The sequence below is a fragment of the Hemitrygon akajei genome, chromosome 9, assembly GCF_048418815.1.
Source record: "Hemitrygon akajei chromosome 9, sHemAka1.3, whole genome shotgun sequence".
NCBI classification, from domain to species: Eukaryota; Metazoa; Chordata; class Chondrichthyes; order Myliobatiformes; family Dasyatidae; genus Hemitrygon; species Hemitrygon akajei.
This window is the reverse complement of record NC_133132.1, coordinates 95,562,814-95,579,497: the sequence shown is the minus strand read 5'-3', so window position 1 is coordinate 95,579,497 and position 16,684 is coordinate 95,562,814. Positions and strand designations below refer to the sequence as shown.

Genomic DNA, 16,684 nt, shown 5'->3' with positions numbered 1-16,684 from the left:
TAATAGTTTTATATTTGTTGCTGCCCTGATTCCCTGGCTTTGTTAGGATATGATTAATGTTTCTGGTTTTGTTTGTGTTCAATAATAAAAAGTTTTTTAAAAAACTGTGAATTGCGGGCTATGATGGGCTACACTCTCTTGTTGGGCGGGCTAACACGGAAGGTGCCTTTGAGGGTAGTGATTAGCTGCATTGGAACAGCAGAATGGGCACTGTGATTGGCTCTTGTGGCCTATAGGGCGGATCTGCAGTGAACATGCGGATACGGTGATTGGTGGTTCCAGCCCCTTGGCCGGCAGGAGGTGCTCCGAGTGGCGGGAATTTGCAGTTCCGTGAGCGCTGAGTGGAGAGGGCGAGTGAAAATGCAGTTTGTTCGGGGGAAGCGGACGATTTCCCCGCTGGCGGAGCTGTACCCATTCCCCGTCCAGTTTTACGATCAGCCTCCGAGTGGTGATATCTCGTTGCAGGAGTTCGAGAGCCTGGCAGTGGAGAGGCTGAAACGTAAGAAGGCCCATCGCCGGCCCGCCGTGTCCTGAAAGAGGGAGAGGGTAGGAGCGGGTGCAGAGAAACGTGAGCGTATTAGTGCGTTTTGGTTTGAAGGGATGCAGGTAACCATTTCTGCCTGCAGAATCCCACGCAGATGTGCCACCGATGTATGGATCATATGAGGCTAAGAGTCAGGCACCGACTGAAAAACGATGTTGCCTGTCCTATTACTGTTCTCGGCGCTTTCCCGTTTAATTTAAGCGAGACTAGAGTTTTGATTTTCTACATAATCTGCTTTTCTGCTACTTCCCAAGAATCCGCAGATATGTTTCTTGGCTCCTTTAACTTATAAAAAAAATTATTTTATCCTTTCCCGTCTCCACTCTCATAATGTCTTTCTAATCATGATTTGATGTTGAGTTGAATTATATAGTTACACTTCATTTGGTTTTGATTATCTGATGTTCAGAAAACGTGTTCCAATTTTGGTAGGACCGAGACTTATTTTTGTTCCTTCATTTGTTTTGTTTCGTTTTTGCATGTCAAGGACACAAAGGAAGGGAAAAAGTTGTTCAACCCCATGCACTGCCAGATGTGGCTAAATCAAAGTACAACGTAGGCTTATTCTTCCAAGGCAAAACTGTCGTGCTGACAATCAAAGTACCTCTGGAGTTTTCATTTTACTCTGTTTAAGTGCTACTTTAATCTCTCAAACCTTTCAACATCCACATCTGCACTATCATAAAACCACTTCTCTTTAATTGTTACCTGACAACCTATTAATGCTCCCTGCTGATGCCCCTATTTAGTAGTGTTGTTTCGTTCCTTTCATCCATTCAAATTATTGCTTTCTTTTTTCTGTACATTCCCACACTAATTTACATGAATCTAATAATAATCTAATCTTATTCTTGCTGCGTTCCTGTCAATCAATTCCCTGTTGATTCTGTAATTTACCTATGAATTTGGGATAATTTGCAGTGACCAATTAACCTCCCCTCATGTCATGGGGTGTGAGTGGACCCAGGGGCGCTGGAGGGAATGTGCATAGATCAGTATCGGGTTTAGTAGCACTGGCATTTGTCATCAAGTTTATTGTTCTGTGCCAGCAGTACATTGAGATATAGATGCCCGAGGTGGCTGAGTTTGCAGTTTTTTCCGACCCTGTGCAATGGCCCCTCTATACCAGATGGTAATGCAACCAGTTGGAATGCTCTCCATGGTACATTCATAGAAAATTGCTAGAGTCTGGTGACGTACCAGGTCTCATCAAACTCCTAATGAAATGTTAGATAACAGACAATGTACAAACAGCTCAGACAGAGGTTAGAATTGAACTTGGACTGCTGGAGTTATGAGGTGAGGCAGCTCTACCAGCTGTTCCCTTGTTTAAAGTAAATTTATTAAAATGTATGCAGTTATTTGGGACACATCAAGACCTGTACGTTTTGGTTCATTTAAGCGGCTGCCTCAATTAGCCAGTTTCATGGAAATAGTAAAAAAGGATAAAGTACTGTTTAATTGTATTTAATTGAAATATAGAACAATTAAACACTACCAATACTGTTATAGTACTATAAAACTGTGTAATAGTTCGTCATAGTTATCAACAGAGCAATTCATCCAGTGTATGCTGCCTTGTTCTTTTGATTGACTGTCAATGAACAAATTCCCCAGACACCTATTGCAGATAATGTGCTGTTTTCATTGCCTTCCTGTATGAAGTAATGTCGAAAATCACTGCTTTTTAATTCAGTGTCCGTCAGCCCAAAGGAATAACATAATGCATACATATGCAACTGATGTTATTTAAAAATCGTTCTCCCTAAGCCTAACAGCCTCAAGTGCATGTGACTAATGCTAGGTAGAAACTATTTGGCAATAGTTTCCTGTCCTGATGCAATGTCCTAACTAAGTGAAGGAAATCCCAGCTCTTTTCTTGATTAGAGTTAGTTCTTGAGAGTTGTACTAAATAAGTGGCTGCTCCAATTAACTAATGGCTCAATTAACTGGAATTCACTGTATATGTTACCATTCACTAACCTGAGATTCATTTTTCTACAGAAAAATAAAAAAAGAATTTATGAAAAAAACTAAGATTGACACCACCACTGTGCAAAAGAAGATGAAGCTCTGCAAATAGGAAATAATACTGAGAACATGAGTCCTTGAAAGTGACGGCATAGTAGTCATAGAATTAGTTCAGCGTATTGGTGAATGCAGTTATCCACGCCAGTTCAGGAGCCTGATGGTTGTAGGGTAATAACTAAACCTGCTGGTGTGGGAACAATAGCAGTGAGAAGAGGGCGTGGCCTGGATAGTGGACATCTTCGATGATGGATGCTGCTTTCATATGGCAGCGCTCCTTATAAGTTGGCTCATTGGATCTCCTGAACTTTGGAGCATCGACCCAGTCTGGATTCTATATGCGTGTGAGCCCAGTAGTGTGTCTACCCAATTAAGAATGACAGTCAACGCAAGCCTTTCCAGAGTGTGTTGTACTCATGACAAAATTAAAAAGAAAAATTAACGGGACTGGTTAGGAGCAGGATTATAGGTTTCTGGGAAATGACTCGTGTTAAGGTTGTTGGCTCATCAGCAGGAGCAAACTGCTGAAGCATTTCTTTCCAGGTGCCTGAAGAGAGACACTCAGAGTTTTGGGAACGGCTTCTTTCCCTGTGCCATTGGATTTCTGAGTGGTGCATGAACACCACCTCACTGTTTTCTCTCTCTTTTTGCACTATTAATTTTTATATTCTTTATTGTAACTACAGTAAATTTTATGTACTGCTGCTGCAAAGTAATAAATTTTATGGCATATGTCAGTCATAATAAACCTGATTCCAATTCATTAGGTACCTTAATGCTTTTGTTTTTGATATTGATAAACTTGCCATTAATTAAATTTGTTTTCTTTATTATCTGAATATTTATCACTCCTGGAAACCTGTTGAGATCTTGCATTTAGTCTGGATTGCAGAAGTGAAATATTCTCACTGCTGTCTAGTCCAGTGCTTTTTAAATTTAAACTAATCCCATCTATTTTATGAAATATTGCTTTTAGTTAATCTTACATTTAATCCATTGCAAATTGAAGTTTTTAGGTTCTCATTGGACGTTACAGTATTTATTCATGGGCTTTACTCAACCTGGTGATGAGAGAGCAAGTGAAATTAGAAAGTGAAGGAAACCCAGGAAAATAGAAATTTCTCCGTAGCAATTATGGATTAATCTTTATTATGTAGATACTTCGTCTAATTACTGTACTTTAAAAAAAACCAGCTAACTATAGCGCTGCAACATAAGATGAAAGATACCTTCAGTTACCTGGCAGTTATTGTCTTTCTAGCCGATTTCGATGTAGATACTCCATGTAGCTGGTTACCCCATGGCATTGTTCTCAATTCTATAACATCATCTAGGTTGTTTAGCCCCCAAACATGTGTTGCTCTCATGCTGGCCTCTTACATGTTCCTGATTTTCTTCAGCCAACTATTAGTAAACATGCCCGAGCTCTTGCAGTCTGTTTCCAAGCCTCTACAGTTGTCCTCTCCTTTAGGAAGACCCTAAATCTGTTGTCTAACCAAGCCTCTGGTTATCTGTGCTACTATATTTCTATACAATGAATTCTAGTTAATTGGGCCATCAGTTAATCAGAGCAGCTGCTTATTTGGTACAACTCTTAAAGAACAAAAACTAATCGAGAAAGTAGCCAGGATTCCTTTCCTTTATTTGGGACACTGCTGCTTAATTGCTGAACAGTTTCTAACTAGCATCAGATGCATGCACGTGTGTGGCTGTTAGACACTCTATCGTGCTTAGAGCAAGCAGGTTATAAAATAGCATCAGTTGTATGTGCTTGTGTTCAAAATACAGGGATTTTTATCACTGATAGTTGGTGAGAATTCAGAACTGTTTTGCTCATTGTGGTTTCAAGCATTCAGGCTTGGAGGAGAAATGGCTGGGAGTGAAAATGAAATCATTTCACCACTTCAAGCTAGGAACTATGGAAAATTTGGAGATTATGGCAGTCATTTTGAATGTTACAATGAAGATAAAGATTTAGAGGATGCAATCATCGACAGCATTGTATGAAGACAGTCAATCAGAAGAACACATACGCTTGGTGAATTCTTCTATGATTACCATTAGGAGCTAATACATGGTTTTATACTACGGTTGTAATATTGATAATATTCAAAATTTAGGCCAAAATGTACTAGTTCCGATATGTTCCAATTAGCAGTACTTGTTACAAATTACAATGTTTAATACCTTCATTTGGTATCTCAGGATCTTCAATTTTAATAAAGATGCTGTGAATTATTGATAGAAGATAATATATGAGAAGTCACTTCCTCAACATCAGATCTTAAAACCGGATTAAGAGCTGAGTAAAAGTGGCTGCCATTTACACTGTGGTAGAATCCTGCATTTGCAGTCGTTCATTTGACTTTTCCAGCACAAGACATGTTGAATTGTCCTGCACTGCTTAAGAATGACCACAATATAGACTGAGTTGTACTCGGTTTTGAATCTTGAGTTTTAACCAGTTTGAATTGCTTCTTTGGTTCTATCGAAACACAAGTTTTAACGAACTATCATAAATTGCAGTTAAATTTGGTGTAATAGATTGGATCTGGTTGGAATTAATTATTTTCTTCTCTCCTAGTTCTCAAGAGTGTAGAAAATATTGGCATCAGTTACATCAGAGGATCTGAACCCCATAACAAGAAACTGGAGATTGAACTTCGAAAGTTGAAGTTTCCCTACAGGGTAAGCTTTTATACTCTACATGAATTCTACTTCAATATTTCATCCGATTTCTCTGTACCCTTTTTTTACTTCAGGGTTGAAATCGGGAATGCTCCCACATTAGATGATATTAGAGCACCAATGCTCCATTGGTCACAGAATTTTAGCCTAATTAACCCCCTTCCATCCCTACTTCTCAGTGAAGTCAGTTCCAAATCAAAACTTGCAATTTACCTTGGATACCATACATTTTTAATCTCCTAAATCAACCAATCATGAGGCCTTAAAGTCCATGTACATAACATCCACCATTTTACTCTCATCAAGTACCTTTGCCACCTCCCCAGAAATCTCAGTCAAGTTTGTGAGGCCATGATCTTCCCTGCACAAAACCACTTTTACTGTCCCGAAGCAGGCTGTGCCTTTCCAAACACGCATAAATCCTCTCCATAGTTTCCCTACCGCTGATATGAGGCTCACTGGACTGTATAATTACATGGATATGTTAGGAATCGGAAGCAGGTTTATGATCATATATCTTGAAATTTGTTGTTTTGAGGCAGCAGTAAAATCATAAGTCACAAAAATAAATAGTGCACAAGAAATAGGCTCCCTTGATAGAATCCATAAGTTAGAAGTGGAATTAAGATATTTTACTTGCCCATGGGGGGGGGGGGGCAATTTATAATAGTCAAAAAAACTAGCAACCTTTTAAAGAAAAGATTTTAGTAAGCTGTTGGCCAACAGCATGGATGTTGAACTACTGCTTTTGATGGAATTGCAAAGTCTTCAACAGTCAGTTAACTTCACTAAATTAACTTGTAGTTTTGTTAGTTTTGATTTTACTTGTGTTCTTGGATGATATGATTTCTTCTGTCAAGCGTAATGAGAGAACTTTTCTGGTTGAAAAAGTTTCAGCAATACATTGTAAATGGTAAAAATCTTTGGCAGGGCAGGCCATATTTGTGAGAGATGTGTAAATGTTCCAGGTCTGCCAGAACTGGGAAGGAGACAAAAGTAGTTTGATGGGTGGTGGGGGGGGGGGGGGGCATGTCTGACACTCGAAGTGACCGTGGGATAAAATTAGATAGATAGATACTTTATTCATCCCCATGGGGAAATTCAACTTTTTTTCCAATGTCCCATACACTTGTTGTAGCAAAACTAATAACATACAATACTTAACTCAGTAAAAAAATATGATATGCATCTAAATCACTATCTCAAAAAGCATTAATAATAGCTTTTAAAAAGTTCTTAAGTCCTGGCGGTTGAATTGTAAAGCCTAATGGCATTGGGGAGTATTGACCTCTTCATCCTGTCTGAGGAGCATTGCATCGATAGTAACCTGTCGCTGAAACTGCTTCTCTGTCTCTGGATGGTGCTATGTAGAGGATGTTCAGAGTTTTCCATAATTGACCGTAGCCTACTCAGCGCCCTTCGCTCAGCTACCGATGTTAAACTCTCCAGTACTTTGCCTGGCTAATTACCTGGCTAATGAATGAATAGGAACATATAGAGAGTGAGAACAGAGGCAAGAGAATGTACAACTGCAGTGTGCAGGGTAGGAAGGCATGTCCTCTATTCAGAAATAAAGAGAAGGAAAAAGAAAAACAGCAGAAGGAGCGAATGTCACAGATGGATGTTATATTACAAAGAAATATGCAGATAGAGGAAGTGGGTTGCCTGAACTTGTATGAATAACTTTTTTAAATGATTGCTGTAGGTTATAAGCATGTTATTTTATTCAGAGATACAGCACGGTCACAAGCCATTCCAGCCCACTGTGCCTGTGCCACCCAGTTACAGCCATGTGACCAATTAACCTACTAACCCACATTCTTTGGAATGTGGGAGCAGACTGGAGCACCTGGAGGAAACCCACGCAGTCATGGGAAGGACGTACAAACTCCTTACAGACAGCAGTGGAATTGAACCTGGGTCACTGCTACTCTACTGTGCTCTGTAAATCTGTAAACTTCCTGCTACTTTCTTTCTGCTATCTTGGTATATTGGTTAGGTATTATTTTCAGCCTGGTTAATTTTAAGTATTCTTTTTATCTATTTGCTTCCATCAGGTTTTCAGTGAGGAGAAATTGGATGATTATGAAATGAGGAGGAAAGATCACATCTCTCATTTCATACTGCGTCTTGCTTACTGCCACTCGTAAGTACAATGTAAAATTTACAAAACCAGTTTGAACTTGTTTTTGAAAATGAGGTAATGATTTTAGTGTTTCAATAACCTTCAGCTTTTTGCACTTCAACTATTAGATGCGAAGTATTTTGTATTCAGTACGCAATCTGTTTTAATCAGCTCACAGCGTTGGGAAGTGTATGGTTATGCTCTTTGGTATAAGAAATAAAAGGACAGACTATTTTCTAAATGGAGAGAAAATTCAAAAATCTGAGGCACAAAGGGAGTTGGGAGTCCTTGTGCAGGATTCCCTAAAAGGTTAATTTGCAGGTTGAGTTGGTGGTAGGGAAGGCAAATGCCATGTTAGCGTTAATTTCGAGAGGGCTAGAAGAGAGTGAAAGTAAAGTTTGTACTGATTAAAAACTTCCACATATTTTCACAAAAAGTGATTCCAAAGCGACACCATTGATCTAGAGAAAATGAATGGAGTTGAAAAAGTTGATCAATGTGAGGATGAGTTTGCAGGGTGAATTAGTGTAAATTGGTTTATTGTTGTCATGTTCTGAGATACAGTGAAAAACTTTGTATGCCATCCATACAGATCATTTCATCACATCAGTACGTTGAGGCTGTACAAGGTGAAACAATAGAGTGCAGAATAAAGAGAAACAGAGACAGTATAGTGTGCTTAGACAGTAAGGTGCAAGGCTGTAATGAGGGAGATTGCCAAGCCCTTAAGAAAATTTAAAAGAACATTAATTCTTAGAGTCATGGGATTTAGATATTAAAAAGCATAATGATTACATTAGAAGTAATGAGTAGCTCTTTAGAGAGCAACAAGTTCAGCCTGCAATAAGTATTGGTGGAAGGGTACTGAATGGGCATCTTTAAGTTAGAACCAGTGGGACCTCTGCTTTAGATTGGAGAAAGGTGAAGCGGTTTCGATGAGCGAATTAGAAAATGTCAAAGTGGTGGAGGGCATTGAAAATGTCATGGATGTTAGTGGGAACCACCTGGACAAATGGAGAAAGGATGTAGTATGACAATGGAAAAGCAGGCTGAAACAATGGGTCTGCTGCACAGTTCTTCTGGTGCATCTTGGACAGGAGGTAGAAGCAGATTAGATCTAAGAAAATATTGAAGTGTCTCTGCCTGAAAGGTTGGCTCTTTATTGCCCTCCATAGATGCTGCCTGACTTGCTGAGTTCCTGCTTTTTTTAATGTGCGTTGCTCAAGATTTTCAGCATCTGCAGAATATCTTGTGTTTCTTTGGAAACAAGGTCGGGAGACAGGTAGCTTTACAATGGTTGACCACCAGAGGGTGCATTGGGACCATTTTTCTTGGTCTGGTTTTGAATCCATTTGAATCTTTCCCCTTTCTTGATCTTTCTGTCTCCATCTCTGGAGTCAGCTTATCTACTGATATCTACTATAAGCCTACTGACTCTCATAGCTACCTGGACTATTTCTCTTCCCTCTGTGTCTCTGGCAAAAATGCTATCCCTTTCTCGCAATTCCTCTGTCTCCGCCACATCTGCTCTCAGGATGAGGCTTTTCATTCCAGGATGAAGGAGATGTCTTCCTTTTTGAAACAAAGGGGCTTCCCTTCCTCCACCATCAACTCTGCTCTCAAACGCATCTCTCCCATTTCACACACATTTGCTCTCACCCCATCCGCCCGCCACCCCACTTGGGATAGGGTTCCCCTTGTCCTCACCTACCACCCCAACAGCCTCCGGGTCCAACGTGTAATTCTCCATAACCTCCGCCACCTCCAACGGGATCCCACTACTAAGCACATCTTTCCCTCCACCCCCCCTTCTGCTTTTCACAGGGTTCGCTCCCTGCACGACTCCCTTGTCCATTCATTCCCTTCCCACCGATCTCGCTCCTGGCACTTATCCTTGTAAGCGGAACAAGTGCTACACCTGCCCTTACACTTCCTCCCTCACCACCATTCAGGGCCCCAGGCAGTCCTTCCAGGTGAGGTGATACTTCACCTGTGAGTCGGCTGGTGTGGTATACTGTGTCCGGTGCTCCCAGTGCAGCCTTTTATATATTGGTGAGACCCGACGCAGACTGGGAGACCATTTCGCTGAACACCTACACTCTGTCTGCCAGAGAAAGCAGGATCTCCCAGTGGCCACACATTTTAATTCCACGTCCCATTCCCATTCTGCTATGTCTATCCATGGCCTCCTCTACTGTCAAGATGAAGCCACACTCAGGTTGGAGGAACAACACCTGATATTCCGTCTGGGTAGCCTCCAACCTGATGGCATGAACATTGATTTCTCTAATTTCCATTAATGCCCCTCCTCCCCTTCTTACCTCATCCCTGATTTATTTATTTCCCCCCTCTTTTTTTTCTCTCTTTCTCTGCCCATCACTCTTTGCCTGTTCTCCATCTCCCTCTGGTGCTCCCCTCCCCCTTTCTTTCTCCCTAGGCCTCCCGTCCCATGATCCTTTCCCTTCTCCAGCTCTGTATCACTTTTGCCAATCACCTTTCCAGCTCTTAGCCCTTCCTGTCTTCTATCATTTCGGATTTCCCTCTCCCCCTTGTACTTTCAAGTCTCTTCTTTCAGTTAGCCCTGACGAAGGGTCTCGGCCCGAAATGTTGACAGTGCTTCTTCCTGTAGGTGCTGCCTGGCCTGCTGCGTTCCACCAGCACTTTGTGTGTGTTGCTTGAATTTCCAGCATCTGCAGATTTCTTCGTGTTTGAATCCATTTGTGTTTTTTTTTGGTGGTTTGTGAAGCTGTGTACCTTTGGGGAGTCAGAACTTAAATCTGGTCAGGCAACAGTGCTCTGCAGCTTGCAGAGACATAAGGGATTGGAATTCATAGAGAGAAATACATCAAAAACAGATGATATAAATTGCTAAATGTGTGTAGTTAAAGATAGTTTAAGTTCATGCTTATTGTCATTCAACCATATTTATGTATATTCCAAATGAAATAGCATCTCTGGACCAGGGTACTACATGTTACTCACACACAATAGACTGTAATAATTATCATAAATAAATTGACAAATAAGGATAATTTATGATACAAAATTAAACAAACATTATAATACTGCTGGCGCTGCATACACGATGAAACCTGGCAGTGGCAGGGAGTTCAGTAGTCTCCCATCCTAGCTGTTCTTGTCCTAATGCTACAGTTCCTCCTACCTGATTGATAAGGTGGGGAAGTCAAAGAGATTGTTGGACGGATGGAACAATAAGGGCCCTGCATATGTAGTGCGCCTGATAGGGTGGAAGAGACACCTCATGATCCCCTCAGCAGTGCTCTCAATCTTTTCTAGAGGCTTGTGGTCAGATGCCTTGCACTTCCTGTACCAGACAGTGATGCATTTCCAATGATGCTCTTAGGAAGTTATCAAAACTTGTGCCAGTATCTTTTATTCATCCCCCTCTGGCCTTCTGACCTCAGTTAGCTCCTGCTCCAGCAGGAGCTTAATGTTAAAATCTCTCAGTCTTGATTTTGGAATGCTTAACTTTGGTGCTCCTATCTCCTAAATATTCACTTGCCCCACAGCTCTTGTAAAAATTTCTGTCCAGTTGCACTTCACTATTTTCTTGGCAGTACCATCGACTGCTGCTGTTCCCTCGCTTGATAACAGTCCTCTTTTCTAAACTCGTAATTTTGAACAATTGTTTTGGTCATCTACCTCTGATGGCTATGGAAGCCAAGCCATTGGGTATATTTAAAGCAGAGGTTAATAGGTCCTTAATTAGTAATGGTATCAAATGTTACAGGGAGAAGACAGGAGAATGGGGTTGAGAGGGAAAATAAATCAGCCATGAAGAAATGGTGGACCGAATGGCTTCATCCTGTCTTATGGTGTCTCCTTAAGGCTCAGAGTTGAATTTTGTTTGCTAATGCTGTGGAGTGTTTTTACCTTAATATGGGTGCTAGCTAAATTCAAGGTCATCTTGCTGTTTTGGGTGGTTGCTCTTGCAGCAAGCTGTACATGCCTCCCTTTTGTTTACTAAATGACAACAAAATTCTAGGGGCGTATAGCCCGATGGGAGTTCGGGGAGCTGGGTTAAGCACAATAGGCAGTGATTCAAACAGAGAGAGGAGAAATGGGTTAAAAATTCTATATCTGAATGCACGAAGTGTCAGGAATAAGGCGGATGAGCTTGAAGCCCAGGTGCGAATGGGTAACTATGATGTTGTTGGGATAACGGAGACATGGCTGCAGGGAGATCAGACCTGGGAAATGAATGTACAAGGGTATACATGCTATCGTAGGGACAGAAATTTGGGCAGAGGGGGTGGGGTGGCCCTGTTGGTGAGGAATGAGATTCAGTCCTTTGCAAGGGGGGGGACATAGGGTCAGGAGAAGTAGAGTCTGTGTGGATAGAACTGAGGAACAGTAAGGGCAAAAGGACCCAAATGGGTGTTGTCTACAGGCCACCAAACAGTAGCATGGATATTGGGTGCAAGTTGAATAGGGAGTTAACATTGGCATGTGGCAAAGGTAATGTTGCAGTAGTTATGGGGGATTTCAACATGCAGGTGAACTGGGAGAATCAGGTTGGTGCTGGACCACAGGATAGGTAGTTTGTAGAGTGCCTACTGGATGCATTCTTGGAACAGCTTGTACGAGAGCCGACCAGAGACAAGACTATTCTGGATTTAGTGTTATGTAATGAACAGGATTTGATAAGCAATCTCACAGTAAAGGAGCCATTAGGAGGTAGTGATCACAATATGATAAGCTTTTATCTGCAATTTTAGAAGGATAAGGGCAGCTCGGAGGTGTCAGTGTTGCAGATGAACAGGGGAAACTATGGAGCCATGAGGGAGGAGCTGGCCAAAGTTGACTGGACAGATAGCCTAGCAGAAAAGACAGTGGAACAGCAATGGCAGGTATTCTTGGGAATAATGCACAAGGTGCAAAATGAGTTCATCCCCCAGAGAAGGAAGGATTCAAAGGGGGGAAAGGGGCCACAGTGGTTGACAAAGGAAGTCAGAGATTGCATAGCATTAAAAAAAAAGGAAATATGACAGAGCTAAGGTGAGTTGGAGGACAGATGATTGGGAAGTTTTTAAGGAACAACAGAACTTAACTAAAAACACAATACGGGGAGAAAAAATGAGGTACGAACGCAAGCTAGCCAGGAATATAAAGGAAGATAGCAAAAGCTTTTTTAGGTATGTGAAGAGAAAGAAGATAGTTAAGAACAATGTTGGGCCCTTGAAGAATGAATTGGGTGAAATTGTTATGGGAAACAGAGAAATGGCAGAAGAATTTAATGAGTACTTTAGATCTGTTTTCACTAAGGAAGACACAAGCAATCTCCCAGATGTATGGATGGACCAAGGACATAGGGTAACAGAGGAAATGAAACAGATTGACATTCGGAAGGAAACGGTGATGAGAAGACTGATGGGACTGAAGGCTGACAAATCCCCAGGTCCAGATGGTCTGCACCCTAGGGTACTAAAGGAGGTGGCCCTGGAAATTGTGAATGCATTGGTAATCATTTTCCAATGTTCCTTAGATTCAGGATCAGTTCCTGAGGATTGGAGAATGGCTAATGTTATCCCACTTTTTAAGAAAGGAGGGAGGGAGAAAACAGAGAACTATCGACCTGTCAGCCTGACATCGGTGGTGGGAAAGATGCTAGAGTCCATTATTAAGGATGAAATAGTGGCATATCTAGATAGCAGTGATAGGATTGGGCCGAGCCAGCATGGATTTACCAAGGGTAAATCATGCTTGACTAATCTGTTGGAGTTTTTCGAGGATGTAACCAGGAAGTTAGATGGGGGAGATCCAGTGGATGTAGTGTACCTCAATTTTCAGAAGGCATTTGATAAGGTCCCACATAGAAGATTGGTGGGTAAAATCAAAGCTCAGGGCATCGGGGGAAAAGGCATTGACATGGATAGAAAACTGGTTGGCAGATAGAAAGCAAAGGGTAGCGGTGAATGGGTGTTTCTCGGAATGGCAGGTGGTGACTAGTGGGGTGCCACAGGGCTCGGTATTGGGACCACAGCTGTTTACCATTTACGTTAACGATTTGGATGAAGGTATAGAAAATAATATCAGCAAATTTGCTGATGATACTAAGCTGGGTGGCAGTGTGACATGTGATGAGGATGTTAGGAGACTTCAGGGTGACTTGGATAGGCTGGGTGAGTGGGCAGATACTTGGCAGATGGCGTTTAATGTGAATAAGTGTGAGGTTATCCACTTTGGGAGTAAGAACAGAAAGGCAGATTATTATCTGAACGGTATAGAGTTGGGTAAGGGAGTAATACAAAGAGATCTTGGAGTCCTTGTTCATCAGTCACTGAAGGTGAGTGAGCAAGTGCAGCAGGCAGTGAAGAAGGCTAATGGAATGTTGGCCTTTATTACAAAGGGAATTGAGTACAAGAGCAAGGAAATCCTCTTGCATTTGTACAGAGCCCTGGTGAGACCACACCTGGAGTATTGTGTACAGTTTTGGTCTCCAGTGTTAAGGAAGGACATCCTGGCTGTAGAAGTGCAACGTAGATTCACGAGGTTAATTCCTGGGTTATCTGGACTGTCTTACACAGAGAGGTTAGAGAGACTGGGCTTGTGCACGCTGGAATTAAGGAGATTGAGAGGGGATCTGATTGAAACATATAAGATTATTAAGGGATTGGACAAGATAGAGGCAGGAAATATATTCCAGATGCTGGGAGAGTCCAGTACCAGAGGGCATGGTTTGAGAATAAGGGGTAGGTCATTTAGGACAGAGTTAAGGAAAAACTTCTTCTCCCAGAGAGTTGTGGGGGTCTGGAATGCACTGCCTCGGAAGGTAGTGGAGGCCAATTCTCTGGATGCTTTCAAGAAGGAGCTAGATAGGTATCTTATGGATAGGGGAATCAAGGGATATGGGGACAAGGCAGGAACCGGGTATTCATAGGAATTGATCAGCCATGATCTCAAAATGGCGGTGCAGGCTCGAAGGGCCGAATGGTCTACTTCTGCACCTATTGTCTATGGTCTATAAATGCTGTTATTACAACGTGCCACAGTGCCTGGAGCATGATGGTGTCTGCGCCTTTTCCAGTATTAAATGGAGCAAGATCTTGTGTTTAATTCCTCTTTGTATTGTAATCACATCACTGAATGGCTCCGACCCAAGTGAGAAGCTTCCGTTGAGGTTTTCAGTAAGATAGCAGTGTGCTTGGACACAGTGGCCCCTCTGGGTCCTTTACATCTTTTTTATGATTGCACGAGAATGCTAGTTATCAAGAAAGTCAAGTACTGCAGATTTACCTCAGTAGCAAGTTTCTTGATAGTAGTGAAGCCGGACTTGTGCACCATGCTGCCGTCTGCTTCAGCCACACAGGGAAGAAGGTGTTAGAGGTCTTACGCGATCCAATAAATGGTGTGAATGTTTGTCTTGGATGTTTTTCTTGTGATCCCAGGATCCTGGTTCATTGACGAGACTGATGGCGGGGAAGCTGCTTGACCTTGGTTGTAGTACAGACCAGGGCCTCCTGCTGTGGAGTTGCCCCTTGCAGCTGCCTAGGGGAGGAGTCGCAGGAGGTGGTGTGGCATAGCATCCATGCTGGCCCGTGCCTGACCTTTCCTGTTGGTTGCTGCCCTTCAGTGTTTGCGCAGTGTAAAACAAACTGGATTGTGTTTGTGTGTGACTGCCCTTTTATTTAGTGCATGATGTTTGAACAGCAGCATGCTATTGTTGCTGATGACATCCCATGCACCGTCAGTCTACAGGACATGGCACTGAGGGACTTGGGCTACATTTATTAGTTTTTTGTGTGGCTGTACATTTACTGCCATCTTATGTGCTATATATCTCTTGAGCTGTGTATCACTATTGGTTCTGTGTTTTGCACCTTGGCCCTGGACTAACGCTGTTTTGTTTGGCTGTATTCATGTATGGTTTTTTTAAATTGTATTTTCAAATAGTTACAGAAGGGGGAAAAAAATTATCAACCCTTTCCCCCCCCTCCCCTTAACCCCTCCCCCCTAACATGTCCCTGTAGAAAGAGGAAAAAAAGAGAGAAGAAAAAAGAAAGAAAGAAAGAGTGCCTGGATATCGGAAGATCCCCACATGCTCCACGGAGTTCATAATAGCTTTAGTATATATATTTATTTATTTCCCCAAATAACCAATAATGTTATCTTCGGAGCACCTATATATTTAATCTCACCTTTTGTAAATAAGGGCGCCAAATTTTCAGAAATATTTCATACATATCTCTTAAATTATAAGTAATTTTTTCAAGTGGAATGCAGCTGAAAATTTCATTCTTCCAACGATCTATACTTAAGTATGAATCTGATTTCCAAGTAACTGCAATAGCCTTTTTGGCTACTGCCAATGCAATTTTTATGAATTCTTTCTGATATTTATTCAGTTTGGATTTCGGTTTTATCCCTTCAATATCGCCTAGTAAAAATACTGTTGGATTATGTGGAAGTTGTGTTCCAATAATTTGTTCCAATAAAACTCTTAAATTTGTCCAAAAAGGTTGAATTTTAAAACAAGACCAAGTAGAGTGTAAAAAAAAGTACCAATTTCTTGATTACATCGGAAACATTGATCAGATAAATTTGGATTTTATTTATATTTTGTGGTGTAATATATAATTGATGTAAAAAATTATATTGCACTAATCTTAACCGGACATTTGTTCTTGAATTTATCTTGCTTCTTGAATTTTAATATTCAAATCAGTTTCCCATTTTTGTTTTGACTTATGAATTCCTTGTTTAATTGCCTGTTTTTGAATCAAACTATACATACAAGAAATAATTTTTAAAATTTTTTCCTTTTTGAATTAAAGTTTCTATTTCATTAGGCTTCGGCAATAACATTGACCCAATTTATCTCTTAAATAAGCACTTAATTGGAAATAACAAAAAAGAGTGTTGTTTGATATTTTGTATTTATTCTTTAATTGATCAAATGACATTAATATACCTCCTTCAAAACAATCTCCTATATATCTAATCCCTTTTTGAAACCAATTGTATAAAAGTCGGTTATCCATTGTAAAAGGAATAAGTTTATTTTGAATTAAAGGTCTTTCTGCTAATAAAGATTTCTTTATCTCATCATCAACATTTATCTTATCCCATAAATCAATCAAATGTTTTAATATAGGAGATTCTTTCTTTTCCCGTATCCATTTAGATTCCCACTTATATATAAAATCTGGTATATTTTCTCCTATTTTATGTAATTCTATTCTAATCCATGCCAGTTTATCTTCATCAAAAAAAGGATGCAATAAATCTAAGTTGATTTGCTTTATAATAATTCTTAAAGTTTGGAAGTTGTAACTCTC

General features: G+C 40.9%; 1 protein-coding gene across 2 annotated transcripts in view; it reads left to right on the top strand.

Moving 5' to 3' along the window:
• The first annotated feature begins 276 nt into the window (after positions 1 to 276).
• The window catches only part of prim2 (DNA primase subunit 2), a 252,834-nt gene continuing 236,426 nt past the window's right edge, over positions 277 to 16,684 (top strand). For both annotated transcript variants that reach the window (XM_073056525.1, XM_073056526.1), the window contains exons 1-3: positions 277 to 499; positions 5,157 to 5,260; positions 7,318 to 7,406. In XM_073056525.1, the coding sequence (XP_072912626.1) occupies positions 361 to 499; positions 5,157 to 5,260; positions 7,318 to 7,406 (332 nt within the window). In that variant the 5' untranslated portion in view covers positions 277 to 360. The remainder of the gene's footprint in view (positions 500 to 5,156; positions 5,261 to 7,317; positions 7,407 to 16,684) is intronic.